The sequence below is a fragment of the Macrobrachium rosenbergii genome, chromosome 5 (assembly GCF_040412425.1).
Source record: "Macrobrachium rosenbergii isolate ZJJX-2024 chromosome 5, ASM4041242v1, whole genome shotgun sequence".
In the NCBI taxonomy this organism is placed as follows: domain Eukaryota; kingdom Metazoa; phylum Arthropoda; class Malacostraca; order Decapoda; family Palaemonidae; genus Macrobrachium; species Macrobrachium rosenbergii.
This window is the reverse complement of record NC_089745.1, coordinates 67,426,882-67,450,388: the sequence shown is the minus strand read 5'-3', so window position 1 is coordinate 67,450,388 and position 23,507 is coordinate 67,426,882. Positions and strand designations below refer to the sequence as shown.

Below are 23,507 nucleotides of genomic sequence, written 5' to 3'. Positions count from 1 at the left end.
CTCAATGCCAAACAGTGATTTAGATATACAGTATTATGATCATTTCTGAATTGTTTTTTACTTGTAATGATCAGTACATACTGTTAAGAATTTCACTGATAACCTTTCCTGCCATCGTGTCATTTTGTGAAGTCTCTAATTAGTGGTCGTAAGTCACCAACAACTTTTACAACTATTAATCACCCAGTTCAGCCTAGACCAAGAACTGGAAAATATAAAAGTGGCTACCACAAAACATTGAATTCTTGTAAAGATTCTTTTCCTTATGGAAATCAGTAGCATGATCCATTCTTTGTTACTTTGTACTTTTTAGAATGTTGTAATTAGGTATAATGTAATTTAATCAATTTTTTTTAAGGCAAGAAATTGAATTTGGACGTAGCCGAGAAATTGATCGGGAGAGAGAGCGTCAAAAGGAGTTAATATTTGGGAAGCCTAAAGAGTCATCATCTGAAAGTGAAGTAGCTGATATAGATTTTGAAGAAGATGAAGAGGAGGAAGAGCAGAAAATTGAAAGAATGAGAAAACAACGTGAAGAATTGTACAAGGTAAGTTGTCCAGAAAAGCTAGTGAGAATAAGAATATGATCTCTCTTTTTTTTTTTTTTTTTTTTATACTACCAGAATTTTATCTACTTACTATTACTCCATAGCTGTATAAAAAATGATGAAAGTAGTTATAGTTATAGTATCCTTTGAGTGAGAATATGGTATTGTCTTCATGTGTTTCTATATCAGTACCCTTCCCATTTGCCTTAATATGTTTGTTGGAAATAAAATGCAGCATACACAAAAATTATCAAAATACTTCTACTGCATTAAATTATTAAAATCCATTTAGTTATGAGTTACCAGTGATGGTGACTGTGAGTTTAATTAAGTTACCTCTGATTTTTAGGAGTCTCTGACTTGCACACAAATATCAAGCCTTGTTTTTTAAGTCTTGCTATGTGTTAAATGCTTTGTAGCAGACCAAATGCTTTTGTCCATTTCATTTCATCACCCATCTTGCTCTAGGTTAGTGGTCTGAATTGGAAGGTGTGGAAGGAGATTGGAGTTTCTTGCTTTGATTATATTCTGTCAAATTGTTTTGATGTTATGTTTGTAGGACCGTGCCTGGGCATTGGGCTGAATGATGACGAACTTGAGATGACTTTGAATAATTAGTTTCTTAAATGAGTGACTTGCAGAAAACTGGCCAGGGATAGTTAGTTAGTTATAAATGATTTGTTTAACCAGACCTCTGAACTCTAACTCGATACAGTGTATATTTTTGGACATCAAAGTGTAAGAAGGGATAAAACAGTATCAAGAGATATTAAACCTTTCTGGATGAATGGATGTTGTTTGACACATGTCATGGCCAAATTTCATTCTGTATGCTACAACTTGAGGATCATGAGATATTTTTGGAGGATATATATGTGCCCAATCCTGTTGTCATTGGCACCCAAAAAGTTTCATCTGGAATTTGTAATTCCCAGCAGGAGCCCTCAGATGTGGATGTAAGCAGCTTTGTAAATCTTAACTGTTACTGATTGTTCCCTCTATCTAGAAGCCAGATTCACAGGAGCACAAGTTGGAGAATCAGCAGCACTCCTGCAAAACCCAGATTGATAAAGAAAATTTGTCTGCTTAAAGTTTCACTGGCAGGATTTATTGTGTGTATATGCACCTATGGTTAGGCACTGAAAGTGAAAGTACAGAACGTGCATGTTTATACAGGGATGTAAACTACCGCCTGTTATGTGTGGGGTTTTCAGTGGGCATGCGTGAGCTGGCTGTGAGCTTAGAAAGATGGGTGCCCCTTGGTGAAGATTGGGAGTGAGTTTGAGAGTACCCATAACACCTGCACTATCCTGGTTAGGCACTTGAAGGTGCAAAACATATTTCTTGCTGTCTTTCATTTTAGAAAGAACTAGTAATCCCTCAGTTATCTGGACTAATAGAGAACATGGGTCCATCAGATAATGTCGAAATTTTGGGTAATGACAAGTAAAAAAATCTAGGGCTGTGCAAGGACAACTCCCTACCCTTCCTCACATACGTTGTCAATACCGCAAAGTGTTAGACACTGAATATTCATATAAACAACAACCATCACACTTTAAACTGAAAACTTTATGCAAAAAGTAATTATCTACCTTATTTTCCCACATTTGTAACAAAACAAATTCCATAAATACAATTAAAAACAAAAAAAGCAACCCCCTTCTTTTTCTCTCGTATGTAACACCTAGTTTGGTAGGCTACACATTTTTCATTTGCAGCCGTAAACACTAGATATGCGTATAAACAACAACCATCACACTTTAACTGAAAAATTTATGCAAAAAGCAATTATCTACCTTATTTTCCCATAATTGTAATAAATAAACTCCATAAATTACACTTAAAAAAAAAAAAGCAACCCCATTCTTTTTCTCTCATGTGCAACACTTAGTTCAGTAGGTTACATTGTTTTTCATTTACTGTAAAATACATAGTATTGTTCACAAAAAAAAGTAAACCCCTTTTTCTCTCATATGCAACACACTATGAAAATTTACACAGGTTTATCAAAATAACAAGTATAAGGGAGAAGGACACCCTAAGCAATCAGCTGAGGATGTCCCTCTCCGTGATACTTGTCATCCTGAACTATACTTACAAAATTTACATTTCGCTCTACGGATGTTAAGAAAATTCTGGATAATCTTGATAGCTGGGGTGGAGAAGATCCTGATGATTTCTTCCCTTTGCTTTTTAAAAAAATTTCTAGTGTGTTGTCTCCCAAGGTTACTAGATTTTATAGATTTTCATGTAGCTGTACATAGTACCTTTGTGGGTTAGTGCAAGCTTAGTAATAGAGTGCCTGTTCCAAAGAGTGGCATATCTGCAGACTGCGTAACTACAGGCCAATCTCTGTTCTCCCTATGCTCTCCAAAGTTGCTGAAAAACTTATTTTTAAGCCAATAGATAAGTACAGTATGTGGAATCTAAAGGATTGTTAGCAGATGGGTACCTGCGATGCTCTTTTAGACTAGTCATGCCGTTTGCAAGAGAGCCTTGATAAGTGTTTTGAGTGCAGAGTAATTCAAATAGATTTTAGTGCTGCTTTTGATTAAGTAAATTACAAGGCACCTATTTAGGATTACTTCAAGATTTCCTTTATAAAGGTAGACAGCAGCGAGTTGCTGTGGACAGGATCTGTAATGAACCAAGACCTGTTGTCTCAAGTTCCATAGGGCAGTGTTCTTGGTCCACTGTTGTTTTAGTATATATAATTGATTTAGTTGTTGGCCTGGAAAACAAGATCGTTCAGTACAGTATGTCCCCTGTATTTGGGGGTGTTAGGGACCACAACCATCAAACATCAAATTTACATTAAACTAAATTGCTTATAACTGCCTATTTTAATAATTAACTGCCTTTTTGAAGAGATCGGACATCAAATATACCTTAAACTATCATCCTAAAACACTTTATTATCATTTCAAAGTCATCTTACAACATTATCTTTAAAAATATATATGGCTTACAGCCATGTGTGAAAACTAATCAAGTTACCCCTATATTAGTGTTAGTTTTGTATTTTTATGTTGATGATACAGTAATTCTTATTTTGTTGAGAGAGAGAGAGAGAGAACAAAAATACAACCCATGCACAAATGACATACGTACACAAAACATCCGAGCTACAAGCTGTGTGATTGGCTGCTTCCAATCCCTTCCAGTCAATAGCGTGTCGTCATGGAGAGAGAGAGGGAACTGATATTATGTTTACATCACTAAAAACAATTACAAATGTTGGGACGATGAAGTTTTTTATACATACAGACAGTCCCTGGTTATAGGCGGGGTTCCGTTTCTGAGGGTGTGATGATAACCGAAAATCGGCGATTTTCGGAGCTTTTTCAATGATTTTTGGGGCTTATCGGTGCTGAAAAGCGCTGATTTTTGGTTATCGGCACGTCTGTTAGGTATGTAATGGCGCCAGTACCCAATTATCGGTGCAGATAAGCGGAAATCAGCAATTTTCAGCACCGAAAATTGCCGATTTTCGTCGCTAGACAAGTGCCATAAAACCGGATCACCGTTAACCGAGCCCGCCGTTAACCGGGGACTGCTTGTATTATGATGATGATGATGATGATGATAGATCAGTATGATAATACAGAATAAATGGATTCTGTGAAATAACATTTTATTGATATTTTACTGTTTTGTTTCATTAAGAGGTATGTATACAGAGAGAGAGAGAGAGAGAGAGATCTGAGGTATGTTTACATCAGTAAGCTATTTTGTAATTTTGAAGGATTTTACTTTAACATTTTATTGATATTTTGCTTTGTTTACATTGATATTAATATTTGAAAATTAGAAAATAATTTTTTTATCATAAAGTATTTAGTCACGAAAATAAAGTGAAAATTCAGTAATTAGTGTATATTGCTCTTCGAAAAAATCCGCGAATAAGTGAATGTTCCGTGATATATTTGGAAATCAGTTCCACAGAAAAACTTGCAATTAACTGAAAGTGCAAATGCTGATCCGCAGTCTAGCGGGGACCCACTGTATGCCAGTGATGCAACACTTGTGGGTGTAGTAAAGTCTCCCTTTATGGGAAATGAAGCTGCTCTCAGCCTCAATCAGGACATGAACTAGATCAGGGAATGGTTTATCGGTGGGGTGTGAGGTCGAACTCCAGTAAAACGAAAAAACATTGATTAGCAGATCTCGTATATATTTCCCACCCCATCCTCCCCTTCAGGTGGATGGAACTTTGCTGATCGAGTCTGAAGCTTTAACTATGGTAGATGTAACTTTAGATGTAACTTTTGGCTCACATCTGTTTTTTGGGAAACATCTAATGAAAGTTTCAGCAAATGGCACACAAAAGTTAGGTGTTACAGGTATTTGTAAGGTCTCATATATTTATAACTGATAAAATCAGTTAAGCCTGTTTTAGGTCATTTGTACTTCCTTTACTGGAATACTGTTCTCCTATGTGGATGTCTGCTTCTGCCAAAGATTTAGCTCTTTTAGATAGAGTGGTCCGTGGTGGTAGGTTTCTGCTTCCTAATAGTAGCACTTATGACTTGGACCATCGACAGATGGTCTCTTGTTTGTCACTTTTTCCTATGTTGTGTTTCAACAGAGATCTTTCACATTCACAGTTGATCCATGATCCCCTTTATCTGCCGAGAGCAACCAGATTCGCTGAGGAGCAGCGCCAGTATGCAGTAAATGTGCCTCGCTGTCAAACTATTTTTTTCTTTTTTGATAAGTGGAATCTCTTCTTTCTGTATTTCCCTTTACTTCCTCTTACTTCTTCCTAATGAACACCATATTCTTTGGAAGCTTGAATTTCAAGTCAGTGTCCCCTGTGGGCTTGTTCCAGATGAGTAAGTTTCATCTACTGAATAAAAATAATAATAATTCTAATAACATTATAAAAATACTTTTTACTCTCCCACTTACCTGTGTGCACTGCCTTGCTTGCTTAAGATGGCCGAACATTTTGAAAACTTGAGGATGTTTACTACACTTCCTCTACCTCCTCCTCCTCCACCAGCTCGACTGTGTCATTGAGACTGGCATCATCTTCCTGTGCCTCTTGTGACTTACAGGAGACATTAAGTGATGAAGTGGTTGGTAGAGGCGAAGAGGTGCCTCGAGGGTCAGGGTTATCAAATTGGGGAGCAACATGGCTGAAGGAGCCAAGAATATTGGTGAAGGCAGGAGACTTACTTGACTATGGTTCCAAGCTGAAGGATTGTATTACTGAAGGAGTGGATGGCAGTGGGCTTGGGGCACGGGGATTCGGGATCTGAAGAAGCTCTTGAGGGTACTGTGACAATACAAATGACAACTCTGCTTTCGGTGACGAGCCTTCTTAACTCTTAAAGTTGTGCAGCCGAGTCCAAGGACCTGGAGAATTCCATGGGGTCAAAGTTGGGGTTCTCCAATATCTCGATAACTGCATTAAAGGTCCTTAGTATTTGCTTGTATGGGGGAAGTCATGAAACTGCGTCATTGTTGTCATCAGCCACTTCTTCACCAGCAGCTGCAGCAGTTATCCCACTGTCGGAGAGAAGTTGGTAGCCAGGGTCACCACTTGTCATCATCCAGCCACTCCCATAGGTCTCTCTTGGGAATGTTGTCACCTCCAGTATGAATGTGGCTGGAAGTCCATCATGGCCTCCTCTCCATTCAGAATACAGTTCCAGGAGTGGCTGAGGGTCTCTATGGTGACATCCTTTCAAGCATCAGCAAAGTTTTATTATCAGACTTTGAGGAATATTTTTGGAGATTCCCCAGTGTCCCCCCCCCATGTATCCTAGCCTTGCTGTTTCTCTTCCTTGTCCTCAATACTACCATCACCTTCTCCAGGAACTGTGTCCAATAGTGCCGTTTCGTTGCAACAATAATACCTTGGTCCATTGGCTGAATGAGTGCAGTTGTACTAAGAGGCAAGCACATGAGCCTACTATAATACGACCTTCGTCACCAACCAATTGGGCTGTGTTAGGATGTGCAGGCTCATTGTCCATGAGAAGCAAAGCCTTCACCTGATGTGTAGCAATGCCAAGTTCTGTGTCTGATGATGAATAATCTCCTTAAAAAAATTATTATGGAACCAATCTGAAATGATCCTGGAGGTGAACCAAGCCTCAGGCAAAACATGTGGTTGCTTTACAAGCCCAACTACTGTTGCTGGTTTGCAACATTGCCCACCAGTAGCATTTGGACATAAAGCAGTAATATGTTGCTTGGAAAGCATTCAACCAGGTAAATTCTTTGCCCTCTCATCAGTAAAGGTGTTAACCCTTTGTGAGCAGGCGTCTCAAATGATGACTACTTACAGCTTTAAGGTAAATTCAGGGTATCATCCTCTGACGATCAACATTTTGCACCACACAGTTTGAACAAATTTTGTGGGAAAAGTGTTCAGATTACTTCCATGGGCAATAAATGACTCATGGCAACTCTTACAGCAACTATAATGGCTAATCGGTACAGGAGATAGAGATCAGTTTGCCTTGAGATGTTGAAGGGGAGTTTTGTCCACCATTCCCATCCAAGGATGTGTTGTAAATATTTTACAATAAGTATACTCGGAATTTGTTACTGAGTTTAGTTCTTATCTGTTATGATATTGTGTGAGCTGTAATTATAATTTTACAAAATAAGATAAAAAAATTATTAGAAAAAACATAACTTGGTAAAATTAGCATATTTTTTATGACTGTCTTGGTAAACAGGCCCCACACAGGGTTGGAAAAATTTACTTTCAACTCCCTGTGGAAGGTACTGAAATTTTTTTAGAATTTTTTTTCTTATGCCTTGTGCATATCTTCCTCTTTCCATTGATGTGTTTTTTTTAAATTGGCCATCCTTAAATTTGGCCCAGTCTAGGGGTGTGCTTACTTAACGTATATTTTATGCTGGACTGTGAGGGTTAATGGGTAAGGAGCGAGAGAATAGACCAGTTTCATCAACGTTGTAGATCTGCCTTCTGTCTTTATCAAATCTTGCAATGTCTGGCAAAATTCCTCTATTCCCTCCTTGGAAGCATCCAAAGCTTTACCATGAGTTTTCTTGTTAGAAATCCCATGTCGAATTTTGAACCGGAACAATTTACTACAAATCTCTAAAGAAAAAATCCATGGCAGTCATATATAAAGATAAAAGTTATGATATAGTGTAGTAAAATTATGTGCTTTATTTATATAATTTAAGATAAGCAGTACACAAATATTTTTCTGTAAAAAGAGCAGCTATGTACACTATAATTAGATGTCTTAGTACACAAATATTTTTCTGTAAAAAGAGCAGCTATGTACACTATAATTAGATGTCTTACTGTGCCATAACTTTCAGAGCTTTTGTACAATCATAATGAAGTGTGTAAAGATAAAACTTACAGCCTTTAATAAATCAGTTATATTTAGAAAATTAATTTTGTTTCTTTCAGTTATAGTTTCTTTTTACTTTTAAAAGCCAGGTGGGAAAGACATTACTGAGCAGTTTATTAACAAAAAGCTGGCAGTTGAATATTAAGTTTTGTCATTACATATAAACATCAATGGATTGGCAAAGTTTCAAAATTGGCACTGAAGACCATTAGATATGTTATCATAGATTTTGGTTTCACAATACAGGCAGTCTGCGATTTACGACAGGGTTCCGTTCTGACGCCGTGTTGTAAGCCAAAAATTGTCATAAACCAAAATAATAATTGAAAATCACAAGAAAACCTTACTTTAATCCTTTGAGTACCCTTTGGGTATCTTGAAAATGATGTAACCTGCATTTTTATTGAGTCTTTCATAAAAAACAGTCCAGAATTTTACCATTCAGCTGTTTTGGAGCCATAGAGAGAGAGAGAGAGAGTTTATCTCTAATCTCTCGAGGAATATTAATCTATTTCTCTTTACTGCGACTGACAACAACAAAAAAAATTTTTTTTTTTTTTCCTTGTCTTCCAAAGATGTTGTACTACGCATTTTTAAAACACTATGAACACACACACACACACACACACACACACACACACACACACACACAAACAGTGTGCACAGGTAAAGAGACTCAAATTAGCAGTATCTTTTCTTGAGAGAGTGAAGGGCTGCTGAACTAAGTATCTATTTATAATATATCTATCCATTTCTTATTCTACCTTTTGAGAGAGAAAGAGAGAGAGAGAGAGAGAGAGAGGAAGAGGAAGGAAAGGAGAAATTGATCTTCTACCCTTGGTCAGAAATGTCAAGTAATTTGACATTTTTGACAGTTCCACCCTCCCCATAGCTTCAGAGCTTTGGGCAAAAGACAGGGTGTGATGTTTCTTTATTTAAAAATTGAAGTAATTAAAAATGGATAAATGTTGTAATTACAGTATATTATTATTATTATTATTATTATTATTATTATTATTATTATTATTATTATTATTATTAATATTTGAAAATTAGTACTTATTAGGTAAGTCATTTATTCATCATACAAACGTGGTTAGTCCTCACCATCTTCCACAAATTTGTTAAAAAATTCTTGTGCTGTTATTCTCTCTCTCTCTCTCTCTCTTATCTCAAAGAGAGAGAGAGTGAGATAGAAAAAAAATACTACTCACCCTCCTTTTAGTGTATGCAAAGCCCGTGAGGTACAAGCTTTGTTGTTGGTTAAAATCCCACCCTTCCTGCCAGTAGCATGTCGTCAAGGAGGGCAAGAGGGAGAGGAGGGGTTGTTACAAGTTGTTATTGGTTACTGTCAGTCCTTCCGGCCAATAGCGTGTCATCATGGAGAGAGGGGGTTGCTACGAGCTCTGTTATTGGCTACTTCTAATCGCTAGAGCCAATATCATATCGTCATGAAGACTGCATCAAAGCAATAAAAAAATTGTCACACAACCGATGATGGGATTTTAGTATATTTTTATGTTTATGTACAGTAATCCATATTTCTTTAAAGGATATATGCAGTACACAGAGAGAGAGAGAGAGAGAAATATGGGCAGTACTTAAATCTTTTATAAATATGGGCAGTACTTAAATCTTTTATAAATATGGGCAGTACTTAAATCTTAAAAGTGAAATTATTCGTGAATTATTCAGGGGAGAGAGGGAGATATGGGCAGTTGGCCTTACTTAAATCTCGAAAGCGTTAAATTATTTGTGAAATATTCGAGGGGAAGAGAGAGAGAGAGAGAGAGAGAGATTGAATGAAGTGATGACATCGGTAAGCAGTTTTATGATTTCACGGGGTTTTGGTTTAACTTTTATCGATACTTTGCTGTGGTTACCTTAATATTAATATTTTAAAATTAGTAAATCTTTTTTATGATAAAAAATGTATTTAGTCATGAAAACAAAATAGAAATGAGTAATTAGTGAATATTCCTCTATGAAAAAATCCATGAATGTGAATTTTCTTCCGTCGTATGTACAGGCAGTCCCCGGTTAACGGTGGGCTTGGTTAACAGCGATCCGGTTTTATGGGGCTTGTCTAGCGATGAAAATCGGCAATTTTTGGCGCCGAAAATCGCCGATTTCTGCTTATCGGCACTGATAATTGGGTATTGGCACTGATACATACCTAACAGAGGCACCGATAACCCCCGAAAATCGCTGAAAAAGCGCCAAAATTGCCGATTTTCAGTTAGTGGCGATTTTCGGTTATCATCACACCCCCAGAAACGGAACCCCGCCGATAACTGGGGACTGCCTGTATTGGACTGAGTCATCCGAAGTATTACCGTCAAGAATCGTAAGAAAACCTTACTTTTAATCCTTTGGGTGTCTTGAAAACAACGAATCCTGCATTTTTATTATTGAGTTTTTCATAATAAAAACCCTCCAAATATTGACCATTCTGCCAGTTTGGATGCATATTTCTTCTGATCGGCGCCGGACTGGCGTTGTCCAAAATACCGCCGAAATCGTAAGAAAACTTTACTTTTAATCCTTTGGGTGTCTTGAAAACAATGAGGCCTCCATTTTTATGGAGTTTTTCATTAAAAAACCCTCAAAATATTGACCATTCTGCTGTTTTGGATGCATATTTCTTCTGATCAGCGTCGGACTGGTGTTGTCCGAAATACCGTCGAAAATCATAAGACAACCTTACTTTTAATCCTTTGGGTATCTTGAAAACAATGTATCCTGCATTTATATTGAGTATTTCAACAGAAATACCTCAAAAATTTGACCATTCTGTCATTCTGGAGCCATATTTCTTCCACCAGATCGGCGTTCTCAGTGTCGTAAACCTGGAACATGCATTGTAACCCTGGAAATAATTTTTTTATGAATATATTTGAAAAGCGTCATAAACTTGGAACGTCGTAAGCCGAGCCCGTCATAACCCGGAGACTGTCTGTACTTATAGGTAATTTGGAGTAATTAAGAAAGTAAATTAATCAGTTTTAAAGTAAAATTATAAAGGAGAAAAAGAATAACAGAAAATTAGTAATAATAATAACAACAATAATAATGAAAAAAAAAATAATATGCAATGAGTATCAAGCAGAAGAAGAGTGCAGTATAAGGTAAAGTCATTTATTAACTTTTAACATAATACAATATACTACAACAAGAAAAGGGCTCTAAGGACAAAAATATTGCTGTGATATAGGAGCCTTGGGAGTGGGACCAGGTAGTGGCTTCTATGAGCTGACAATCATACTTGCATGCAATTCCTATGGATTGCTTGTGTGGTGATACATTCTTGATCATGGTACATTATCTGTGCATCACAACCAAGTTTTTTTCAAACTTTTACTTGTTAAAGTTCTGTATTTACAACATTATTTCAAATGAAAACTGCCGTTAATTTATGTGCACCTGGACTTGGGATGAGGCTGTGGGTTTAAGTCATTTAGGAGTACTCTACCTTCACCATTGCGATTTGTCAGTAACTTTGTGTGTGTATGTGTAGACAGGATGTTAGCATACAGATATAAAGAAGGTAATTAAGAAAAAAAAATATTCAAGCTCTGGCAGATTACTGGTTGAGAAGAGGAGTGTTATGTCACTAGGAAGAAGAGGCAGGCCAAGAAGCTGGTAGCAAGGGTAAAGAGACTGATTTTGGAAGAATAACAATAGAATCTCAACAGAGCAGATGAAAGTAGTAAGGATGATGAGGAAGAAAAGAAAAAATGTAAAAAAGACCAAAGTTAAATTAAAAATGAAAGTTGAAAAGTAAGAAAGAGTAGAATGTTTAAGACAGCACTTACATAATTAATATCTACTGGAGGATAGTGACATGACATAGGGACTAATAGAAAATTTTTGTTTGAAGAGGATAGGAAGATAGTAAAAACATGGCAAAGAAAGAGATGTGACCAAAGGAACGGTAGTTGTTACAACAGTAATATAGAAAGTGGCAGATATATTACAGTTTGAAAATTACTGAGGAGTATTATTGCTGGAGTATGTTAAGAATGTATTTAAGATACTAGAAGGAAGGTTGAGTGAGAAAGTTTCCAATTGTTACCTTGGCTTCATGCTATCCTGGTAAGTAATGAAAATTTGCATATAACCCACACAATGCCTTGGAACCAATTCTTATAACTTATAGTGCACAGCAGTTCCTTATAAAGTCATTAATAGCCTATCCTAACTGGTATTTTATATTGTAATTATCATTCCAATAAATACTTATCATTCAACTTCAGAGATATGCAGTATCTGGAAAATGAATTTATTCTAAAAATATGTGCAGTACAATACTGTTCTACCTACTTATGCATACAAGATATGTAAAGAACACAAAAAACTTATAGACCGTAAACATCTGTTTTTCTTTTTTTATGTAATTTACGAAATTATGCACATTGTGTGCACCTCCCATCTCTCATATCCTGTATTTTTATTTACAGCGTATACTGTCTACTGTGTTACTAAGTAATGGTTCAGATTAACTTCTACCATGTCCCTGCTCCCCATTGCTAAACTGAAAGGACAGTAAATGGCATATTCTAGGAATAGACCACAACTGGTTACTTATTATGTACCCACCTGTATGTTGTCCAGTTTTGGTGTTTACATTGGCCCAGATATTGCTCTTATAAACAGAAAGGATAGAAGGAGAGTTCAGTCACTCAAAATTTACACCCTTAGACTATACCAGGCTTAGGTACTCAGAAGAGACACTTCTTTGCCTGAATGGAGCTTGGGTGACTGCACAACTTATTGAGCAGCCATCACAGGTCCTAAGGAGATGGTATCCAAGGACTGGTGGGTAACATCCCTCAGGTAGAATGAGTTTAGAGTTGTCTGGCGCTCATTACTGTACCTGATGTACCGAGATGTTCTTTTGAAAAGCAAGGGAAAGCCCATGCCCCTGACTTTGTGTGCTCATAACCCTTAAGGGATGGGCTAAATATATATATTAAGCACACCCCCAGACCGGGCAAACTTTAAGGTTGGCCAATTTAAGAAAAAATACTTCAATGGAAGAGGAAGATATGCAAATGCACATGGTGTAAGAAAAAAACCCTAAAAAATTTTCCCTACCTTCCACAGAAAGTTGAAAGTGAATATTGTCAACTCTGTGCTGGGCCTCTTTTCCAAAACACTTGTAAAAATATGGTAATTTTACAAAGTTATACATGTTTTTTTCTAATAATTTATTTTATTTTATTTTGTAAAATTATAATTACAGCCTACACAGTATCATAACAGGTAAGCGCTAAAATTAGTAACAAATTTTGAGTATATTTATTGTAAAATATATACGATATTTACTGAGATGGGGAGACACAGTACCTTTTTGTGAGGTATTCATGTTTTTTCTAATATTTCTTTGCACTTCTCTTTGTGAAATTAAAATTATAGCTGACATGCTTATCTTAAAAGATAAGAACTGAAACCTGAGTATACAGTATTTATGAGCAAATAAATATAAAAGACGTCATGGGATAGAGGGGGCAGTACACTCCCCCATCTAGTCTCAAGGCACACTGATCACCTTCTATCCTGTGCTGAGGTACTACAGTTGCCATAAGTCATTTATGGTCTATTGAAGTGATATGAACATCTTTCCCACTAAATTCATCCAAATTGTATGGTGCGTAATATTAATACTCATATGAGTTAGCCTGTCCATCACTCAAAACCTGTTATAGATTCTCATATGATCATGTCAGTCCATTGAGGGTTAAGTGCTCTTATGTGGGAAGGGAGGCCAGCCTTCTCTGGAGAGGAATCATAGGCTCATTTTATTACTTCACAAAGCCAGAAGGAGAGGGAATTCTCAGAAACCTCCTCCGTATGTTTACCCATGCTAATGAAAAGTCTTATACCTTGGCCTTAGAGAGCAGGTCCTTTTCAGATAGCACTGTATGACTCAGAATGGAGAAGGACCATCACACCTGGGTCTCCACCAACAAAGACTCAAAGGAAAGGCATCAAGAAAATTTCGAATCTCTTGCCCAAACTGACAGGCCCTGAGTTTTTGCCACAAATTTAGGAACAGAAGAGAACAACGGAGATCCTAAACCCTCTGAGTGGTAGACAAGACATGAAAGACCATACAACTCCCCCACCTTCTTTGCTGAGGTGAAAGCCAAGATGAATACAGCCTTTAGTCTTTGTCCAAAGCACTAGACAGAGGTTGAAAGGAGGCTTTGTAAAGCTCTCCAGGACTAAGGGAACATCCCACTCCGGAGGCCAAAGCTCTTGAAGAGGGCAGGACTGTTGGAAACCTCTCAATAATAAATAATTCCACCAAAGTGGGAAGCTGGTCCCTTTAGTTTGAAGACTTAGGACAAGGTTGAACAATAACCATTTACTGCAGAAATTGACAGAAGCTGTTCTTGGCAAAGGTGGATGAGGTCTGCAATCCACTGCACATACATTTCAACGGAGTTATCCTGACATCTTCCTTGAAACGCTGCAAGAACAGCCTCTCTCACAGGAAATGCTGGGTAACTTTCATACATGAAGTTGCAGGAAGTGGATTATCTTGTGATACCTGCAAATGTTTGGTTGGAACAGGAGTGTGGCCCCTAAGGGTAACTCCCTTGGTGCCTCGACCAAGAGTGTCAACAGATCTGCATATCACTCAGCCTGTGGTCAACAAGGAACCACTAGAATTATCCAAAGCCCTGGGGTGACACACACACAGTTGATCACCCTGCAAAGAAGACAACGGTTGAAATGCATAGACATCCAGGTTGTCCCATAGGCTAGGAACCCACCTTCCATCATGTTATGTCTCCATTGAGGAAAAATGAGGCAGCAAAGACAGTAGAGAAAAAAAAATAGAAACACACCAATTAAATCTTAAGGGACGGCACAATTTATGAATGTGCAGCACCTGAGACCGGGGAAACTTTGAGGTCAGCAAAATAAAAAAAAAAAACATCAATTGAAAGAGAATGACACGTACATTTACACTGTATAAATAAAAAAATTCTAAAAACTTTCCTTACCTTCCACGAGAAGTTGAAATTGACTATTTACAACACCTTGTGGGGCCTCATGTACAAGACAGTCATAAATTTTACCAACTTGTTTATGTTTTTTCTAATAAATTTATTCTATTTTGTAAAATTATTACTGCTCACACAATATCCAAACAGATAAGAAATAAAAGCAGTAACAAATTTTTTACATATTTGTTGAAAAATATTCACGTAAATTTACGAGAAGGAAGATTCATTACCTTTTTTTTTTACTTTTACGTGCTTTTTCTAATATTTCTTTGTAATTTTCTTTGTAAAGTTACATTTACAACTGACATACTATCGTAAAAGACAAAAACAAAAAACAACAGCAACCCCTTCCTATATTTACAAGCAAATTTACAAAAAGACTCATGTTAGAGAGAGATGCAGTACTTTCCCCCGTCAAGTCACAAGCATTACTGATGGCTGTGAAAAGACGTCTGTGGCAACTGTGGCAACTCTCACGTGGTATAAAAGTTGCCATTAGTGAATTTATAGCATATAGAAGTATTGGCACCCCCCTTTCGGATCAATATTACCATAACAGTGGTGGGTAACATTGTTTCACACTGAGGCTCAATCCATGCACCTCCCCAATCCTGTTTTACTTCACACTGTGGCTCAGTCTGTCCCTTAAGGGTTAAAGGTAAAAGTAAGAAAGTAGTGGGCTAGCCATCCAAGTCCAGCAGTCACACAAAGGAGAAAAGAGTGATATCTCTGTTCTTGTTGCTTGCCTAAGAAAAAGTGAATGAACAGCATAGGTAGAGTCGGGGTATCTCCACCATGGCATACCCTTGTTTCCAGGCTCACAGTCAGTTCATGAATGTATGCTGAATATCCTCCACATAGAAGGCTTTAATTTGTCCTTAGGAAAAATACAAATTGCATAAAAATATTTATTTTTTTTTTTTATTTTTCATTCAATGTTATAAGTGTCTGTATATGTGCATATATATAATAGTGGGTAAAATGTAAATGTGCATATATATAACAGTGGGCAGTTTTACATTTGTACAATGCATACACATGTATACACATACACAGATTGAATAATATATTATGTGACGCACCATTACTGTATCAGGTACAATACTGTACTAAATTAAATAAATGTCAGTAAAAATACTGTACTGTACCAGGGAGAGAGACAGAGATGCCACAGTATCTGCATAGTGTTTTGTAAAGGGATGCTCATGTAAGTATGGACAGACACATATACACACTAAAATAACTACGTACAGTACAAATCATACTGTGAAAACAACAAAATATACACAACAGTGCATAAATTATAATAAAAATACCAAACCTTATTGGTTGCGCATCAGAAACTGAAACAAAAGAACAGGATGGCGCTGCCTCCTCTCTCCCTGGAGGGGAAATATCTCCTCCCAAGAGAGACGGGGCAGCATGATACATAAAATCACCTTGACCAACTCCTGATGTTTCTAAAGATGACTCAATGGAAGAAAAGGAAGGAGAAAAGGCATAATTGGATGACGAAGCAGATGGAATAGGCCTGGCAGAAGGGGGAGCAGAAGTGTCCACTTTGAGGAGGAGGAAATCCTTCCAAAAATGGAAGCTCCAACTTCCCTCTTCTTGTAGAACTTCTTCCACTGCACAACAGGCCAGGAACGACATTCTGGCCATGGATTGGTGATGTTACAAAAATTAGAACATCACCTACTGCAAGAAGAATGGGGGTCTATCTCTGAAGAAGCCAGGAAGTGGGAACATGGGAACTCTCAAACACTGAGACACGAGTTGGCGCTCACGCGGCTTCTTAGGTTGGTTAGTGGAAAGCATGATAACACCATGAAACACACACAGACATCCAAAAACACAACACAACCAGTAGGAAGGTATCACAGGCTTAGGACAGAATCTGGCTTGGGGAAAGGAGAGTAAAAGCAAATGTCTGCTTTCCAAGGCAGTTGAAGAAAGACTGATTGTGTCACGAGGTTCCAGCTGGGTCTCTGACCTGCTTCCACCTCATCTGCATATCAGATGCCAAGCGCCACAGATTTCTTGCATATACGATTTTTTATTGTTTTTAAACCGGTTTCCAGCTGGTGCCAAAAGATTTATCATAATGTTAAGACCTCAGGTTTGTTAGGTATGAAAAACACGAATTAATGAAAAATTTGCCATATTTTGTGTAATCTTACCTTAAAGACGATGCGAGGTGTAGAGAGGCCTCGATATGGTTGTGGAGATTAGATATTTTAGTTTGAGTCATAATCCCCTAACTCCATTAGTATGCACTGTAATTGACATGTGGAGGTGGAAGGCTGAGGTAGTTGCACTTCTTTTAACCACAAATCTTAGAAAATCAGACCACATGCTTGCATATTGAAACAGAACCATGGTGCAATCACTTAAAAAAATATTCATGTAGGAAACTGTTTTTATACATTAAATTAACAGTGGCTTCCTATTCTAGTACAGAGACTTCCTTTAACCACAGATCTTAGACTTTCAGAGCAAGTGTTCACACATTGAAACAAAGAAGCATAGCCCAATCACTTTTAAGAAATTTGTGTACAGAACTGCTTGTATGTATTTGATAAACAGTCATTTGCTGTAGTTTAATTGCCTATTCTTAACTACCATTGCAAATGAAGTACTGTACATATATGCATACAGTTACACTATTTAACAAATATCTCTCAGTTTCTGAGCTGCCACACTTTTTAAGTATAAATTACATTATGTACTGCAGTTAAAACTTTTAATACAAGAAAAGAGAACCTTACATGCTTTACTAGGAAAAGCAAAAACACAAAAGATCACTTTGATACAAGGCACAGGTTCTTTGTGAGGCAGACAACAGACATTGAGTGATCGATAGGTTTAGGCCAGAAAATGTTTGTTTCCATTAGTACAAATATAATTCTTATTTTTAATGTACTTTGACACATACATACAGTAAGTAGGGTGGTCTGATGTAAGTTGAAGTCAGTTTCGTTTTGCTCATGTAATGTATAAGATTGTGCATCAAGAAAGTTACATAATTTTTTGTGGTCATTTAAGCAAGAAATATCTTTACAGTTTGTGGGCATTTGATCATGTTGATTTAATATTAGTGTCATAGCTTAACTTTTTTTAAATGCATTCAGTTTATATGCATTAAATTATTTTAATGTTATCAAACTCCTTTTTGGAAATTCTGGTATTTAAAGATGTAGTGGATTTAGTGGTTATTGTTTTTACCCTATCAGAAACTAGGAGTTGACAGAGATTCTTGTCAAGTAACACCAGCTAGTAGTGCAGTGCAATCACCAGTAAATACACCAAGAGATTCTCCTATGCCGCAGTCAAGGTAATGTAATATTTTGCACATTTGATATTTTGGAAGGTTATTGGTGCAGATAATAAGGTCTGATCCTTTTCATATTAATTATATTCCAGTGCCAGGTCATCAGACCAAACTTTCATAAACCAAATTAACTGTTAGTTGTACATTACCATATTGTTTTCTAAGTATGGTACTTCTGGTAGTTGTTTCATTTAGGGAATTTCAAGAATTTATACAATATACATATATATCTTGCATTGTTTTGTCATGGAATTATAAGAATAATTTACATATTTTAATTTTGTATAATAGTAATTAGTTTTTTTTTTTCTTGGATTTTTAAGGCCTTCATCACGAGCAAAGTGCAATGATGTTACTGAAAAATCAAAATCAAGGTCGGCTTCACCTCATTCAGATGGATCAAGCAGTACCAATAGTCAGAAAAGAACTAAAAACAACAGTAACAAAAAGGGTAGAAGCAAGAGTGGTAGTAGTAGTAGGGAAAGCAGCAGAAGTAGCGAAGATAAAGAAAATAAAGCAAGAGATGATAAGAGAGACTCCCCTGAAAAAGAAAAGCAGGATAGTGAATCAGAAAAAGCAGCCAAGGGTGACAGTGCCATGTCCAAAGTTGCATTGATTGGTGAAAAAGAAAAGAAAAATGAAGACATGTTTTCTGATATGTTTGGTGACAATTTTGCAGCTGATCGTTTGGGTGACATACACACTCGAGGTATTGATAATCCCAACTTAACAGATAACTGGGATGATGCTGAGGGTTATTATCGAGTCCGCATTGGTGAAGTGCTTGATTCCAGGTAAGATTGGTGCAGATTATTGGTGCTGAGGCACTGGATAGTCAAACGTTTCCCTTCATTTCATCAGACAAAACTTTGAAATTTAAATCGGTGTTCATCACTATAGTTATGTCAACCTTAAATGGGTTATTACTATCTGAAATCTTTATGTAAACATATAGTAAGAATATTGAAATATATATTTATAATTAGAATCATTGCATGTTGCAGGTACACTGTGTATGGGTATACAGGTCAAGGAGTATTCAGTAATGTTGTGAGAGCTAGGGATGCTGCTAGAGCTGGCCAAGATGTAGCCATTAAAATCATCAGAAACAATGAAGTTATGTAAGTAATATTTATTTTATTAAAATGCATTGTGTGTATGTAAATTCAGTGTGTGACATCAATAGAACCACTGACCCACTTTTAAGTACAGGAAAGTGCCTTGGGCCAGGTATTGGGACTGTATGTAATGTTTGTATTGTTGGGCTTCATGTTATGTAGCTCAGACCAAGTGCCTTGGAATACTATAAGTACAGACAGTCTCCTGGCTACATTGGGTTTTCATTTTGAGAAACCTTTTGTATATTGTAAGTTGGAAATGCTTTGTAATACACATGACCTAATGAACATCATAGCATAACCTAGCCTACCTTAAACATGCTTGCAATTCTTATATTAGTCTACAGTTCAACAGAATCATTCTCAAAGCCTATGTTATAATGAGATGTTGAATATCTTGTGTAATTTTGTGAATGTATGTGAGGGTGTGGAGGCCTATGCAGGATTAATGGATTTTGTTCAACATTTTGCTTTAGAAAAATTCCTTATACAAATTACTCTAAACTGGAGATAAAGGACTATCCATAACCATACCAAAATTTTGAAAATAAAATTTTCCATTTGCAGTAATTAAAATTTACATTCTTTTACACTTATTTTAATCAGGTCTGTTTGAGTATTCTTGGGTAATGGCTTTTGTTCCTACGCAAATATAAACCTTAAGTTTTTTACACAGGATTTAGCTTGCAAAAGCGAGCTGGAATGGCTGTTTAACTTTCAGACAAGGTCATTAATTATTGACAGGTAGGGGAAGCCTCACCCACCTGTCAGTATGCATTCCACTTTGCTTCAGGCTGCCGTCGTGTTTGGATGTCTGTGTAGGCTCTCTGCCTGACTTGCCGTTTGATCTCTCATTATGCTCTCTGAGCATTTTTTTTGTTTTGTTTTTTGTATGCTTGTCGATGAGCTTTGCTTAATAAAGAATTATGAGTCAAACCCTTCAATCATTACACCCTTCTACCTCTATGATGAAACCTCAGGTTTTCAGGTGCTGCCCAGGGAAAGACAGGCCTTTTAATAGGTTTCTATCACCCATAGAGGTAGACCCTCACTTCCTCTTTGCCTACTGTGGGAGGCATTAATGTAACAAATCTAGTCCATGTTCAGAGTGCCATGTGTGACCATCTGAACAGTGTGTGAGTTCTGATAGGAAGAAGAAGAGAGAAGGTTTCCCCAGTGTCATCAGGTTGTAATACTTAGCCAGTGACACCAAAGGCCCTCTTTGGTACTTTTTTCCTACCTGCCAAACTCCCCCCATCCCCCTTATGCTACTTGTAAGGTCATAGTTTCCTTTTCACTGACTCTTACTGAGTGTTCAGTAAAGAGCCTTTTAGGGGGAGGACATCCAGCTCAGTGTTTCACCTCAGGCTTTCCATTCTGCAGGAAAGCTTTCCTCAGGAGGACATTCTTTTTTTGGGGCGAAATGGAGAGCCTTACCTTTATCCAACTTTCTTTCCAGGTGCAGCTGCGGACGAGCATCTTGTAGTTGTAGCCCTCCCACCAGCAGCATCACAAGTACCACTGCACCCCTTGCTGAATGCAAGGTTGCAACTGCTACCTGGAGTTCTCTGGACTCCCTTCGTACCAGTACCGTCCCTGGTAATACCCCTACCTGGGACGGTAAGGGTTGTCAGTCTACAGACTCTGTCCTGTCTGCCTGTACATTCCAGCTAGGGAAGGTAAAATATGAGCATGCAGGTGCTCTTTCAACCCCTGCTCTTCAAAGAGAGCAGCTTAGGGGTCCTGGGAAAGTGACTCAACCTGCCTGGCCCAGCCACCCAGACCTGACATGAGGAGATCCTCCATTCAGTCTTCCTCTCCTGTAGAAGGTCCGTCTTCTCGGAAGACTGAGACATGCTAGAGGGACAGCCCCCACCCGTTTGCATGAGTGGGGCTGTTCTCTCTGACCCGTGTGGACATCGATCACCCAGGGTTGATAAATACCCATGGCTCTGCTTCTCTGACAAGACTTCGGTCTTTGCCAGACTGGGCAAGGGTGCTTGTGATCTCTTACCTATACCTTCCACCTCCTCAGGGTTTACAGGGAGCCTTACAGGCCTGGGTTTTGGGACTGGAAATGTTCTCAGTCCCATCCCAGCCCTACCATAGAGGTTTTATGTTTCTGGTTCGGTCCTCAGACCTTAGGACCGGACAGATCATATTCCTTAGTGGTAGAGAGATTATTGCCAGGGGGCTCTGGCAAGTGTTCCTCTCTTGCAGAGGGAGCAACTCAGGAGGATTGGGAACTGGAGGGACCAGAGGGTCTTATGCCTCAGGACTCGGACACCCCTGAGTGGCAGAGGAATTTTTTTTTTGGATCGGTAAGATGATATGTCATTTCAGTGATCTCGAGGAAAAGACTGTGGCCTGTGCTGCAAATCATTCTTCAGCTATCAAGTCCTTATGGAGTCCACAGAAGGAACCCAAGGCACCATCCTGGCCTGCTATGGTCAAGACTTGCAAGTGGGGGGTTTAGACCAGGTGAATTCTCTTGTTTGTAGGCAAGAAAATTCCCGTGGTCTAGGTAGTCTAGTTATTACCTTCCTTCAGGGTCCATTGCCAATGAAACGAGTAGACCAGGACTTAACTTGTCCCCATCCTGGGTTGGCATTCGCCTGTCTCCATGTGGAGAGGGAGTCTTCCTCTTACAAATGGAGTTAGCAGCCCAGGAGTTGACTGCCATGTTAGCCCTCCAGAGTCAAGTCTCTTGACATGATCTTTGGTCTCTTGCTGTGCCCAAGATCACATCCTCGATGGGAGGGCAAACACCTGAAGTGGATGCCTCCTTCAAGAGACTGACGCTGTTCTATCTCGACTCTCTCATTTTGCTGGACCAGAGTCAACTTTGGCTCTCATAAACAGGCTGGTGCTTGGATCTGCCTCTCTCTTCCATTGGATTGAGGTGGAGGCCACAGTGGAAAGGGTTAAAGTTGAGAACAACGACAAGCCGGTCCGTCAGGTAAAAAATGTGAGGTTTTATCCCTTTCAGTCCCCCTGTCTGTTCTAGGAAGGGAGGCAAAGGCAAGAAGAAAGGAGGAGGACACTAGGGAGTGTTCCACCCCACTTGTTGTGGATGGGCAGCTGGCAGCAACATGGAATGGAAACATGGAGAGTGGATGCCCTATGGGAGGGGTATCTACTACCCTTTGAGCATCTGCCACCGTTCACTTTTGACCTGGTCTGGTTTCAGACTTGCATTCCCAGCCTGCAGAAGGATCTTACATTTTGGAGGAGGCAAATTTGATGCTATGGAAGTGTGCAGTAGAACTTGTGAAGTATTGGTCCCCAGGCTTTTACTGCTGTGTGTTCTTGGTGGAGAAGGCAGTTCATTTGCCAGACCTGGTTCAAGATGGAAACTGTATGCTCAATGTTTTAGATTCTATCAAAGAGGGCAACTTCATGCTTTGGTGGACCTAAAGGATGCATATTTTCAAATACCCATCCATCTTGGGAGTGCATCTGCTTTACCCTGGGGGGATGGTGTTCCAGTTCAGGGCACTCTGTTTATGCATGTGAAATACTTCACAGGGCACCATGTCCATCTTCTTTTAGTTGTCAATATATTGATTGAAATTCCACTCTCTGTCTAGACAAGGGAAGAGAGGGACAGGCAATGAAACAAACCTGTTGATTTTAATAGCGTGTTTTTTACTGGTTCTTTCAGCCTTCACCAGGTAATGAAAGCAAACTCATTACTTCATGCCCAGAAATGTAATTGTTGTAACATCTCATATGCTCAGCAAGCTAGAGGTGTGGGATACTTTCCTCTGCTCCTCCAGACCAGGAAGGTACCTCCCAGGTGGGTCAAACCAACTAGTCAGTTCAGAAATTACCCAGATTCCTCCCACCATTGTGTAAGTCTCCCATGTAAAGAATACGTAAGGTTTATATTTGCATGGGAACAAAAGCAAATTTTTGAAGTAATTTGTATTTTTCCTGACATACAAATCTGAAGCTCTTTACATTAACAGCCCACCTCAGCCATCCCTCGCTCTGGCACCGGGGCACTTGGGTCAGAAGGCAAAGTGGAGTGCATAGCAAGAGGTGGGAGGGGCTTCCACCTACCAATCAATAGTTAACGACCTTGTCTGAAAGTTAAACAGCTGTCCAGCTCGTGTTTGCAAACTAAATGCTTTGTG

At 38.4% G+C, this 23,507-nt stretch overlaps 1 protein-coding gene across 1 annotated transcript in view; it reads left to right on the top strand.

Moving 5' to 3' along the window:
- Prp4k (Pre-mRNA processing factor 4 kinase) overlaps window positions 1-23,507 on the top strand; it is a 268,851-nt gene that overhangs the window by 194,474 nt on the left and 50,870 nt on the right. Inside the window, 4 exon segments of the mRNA XM_067104540.1 lie at window positions 359-548; window positions 18,153-18,253; window positions 18,574-19,044; window positions 19,255-19,371. Coding sequence (XP_066960641.1) covers window positions 359-548; window positions 18,153-18,253; window positions 18,574-19,044; window positions 19,255-19,371 — 879 coding nt within the window.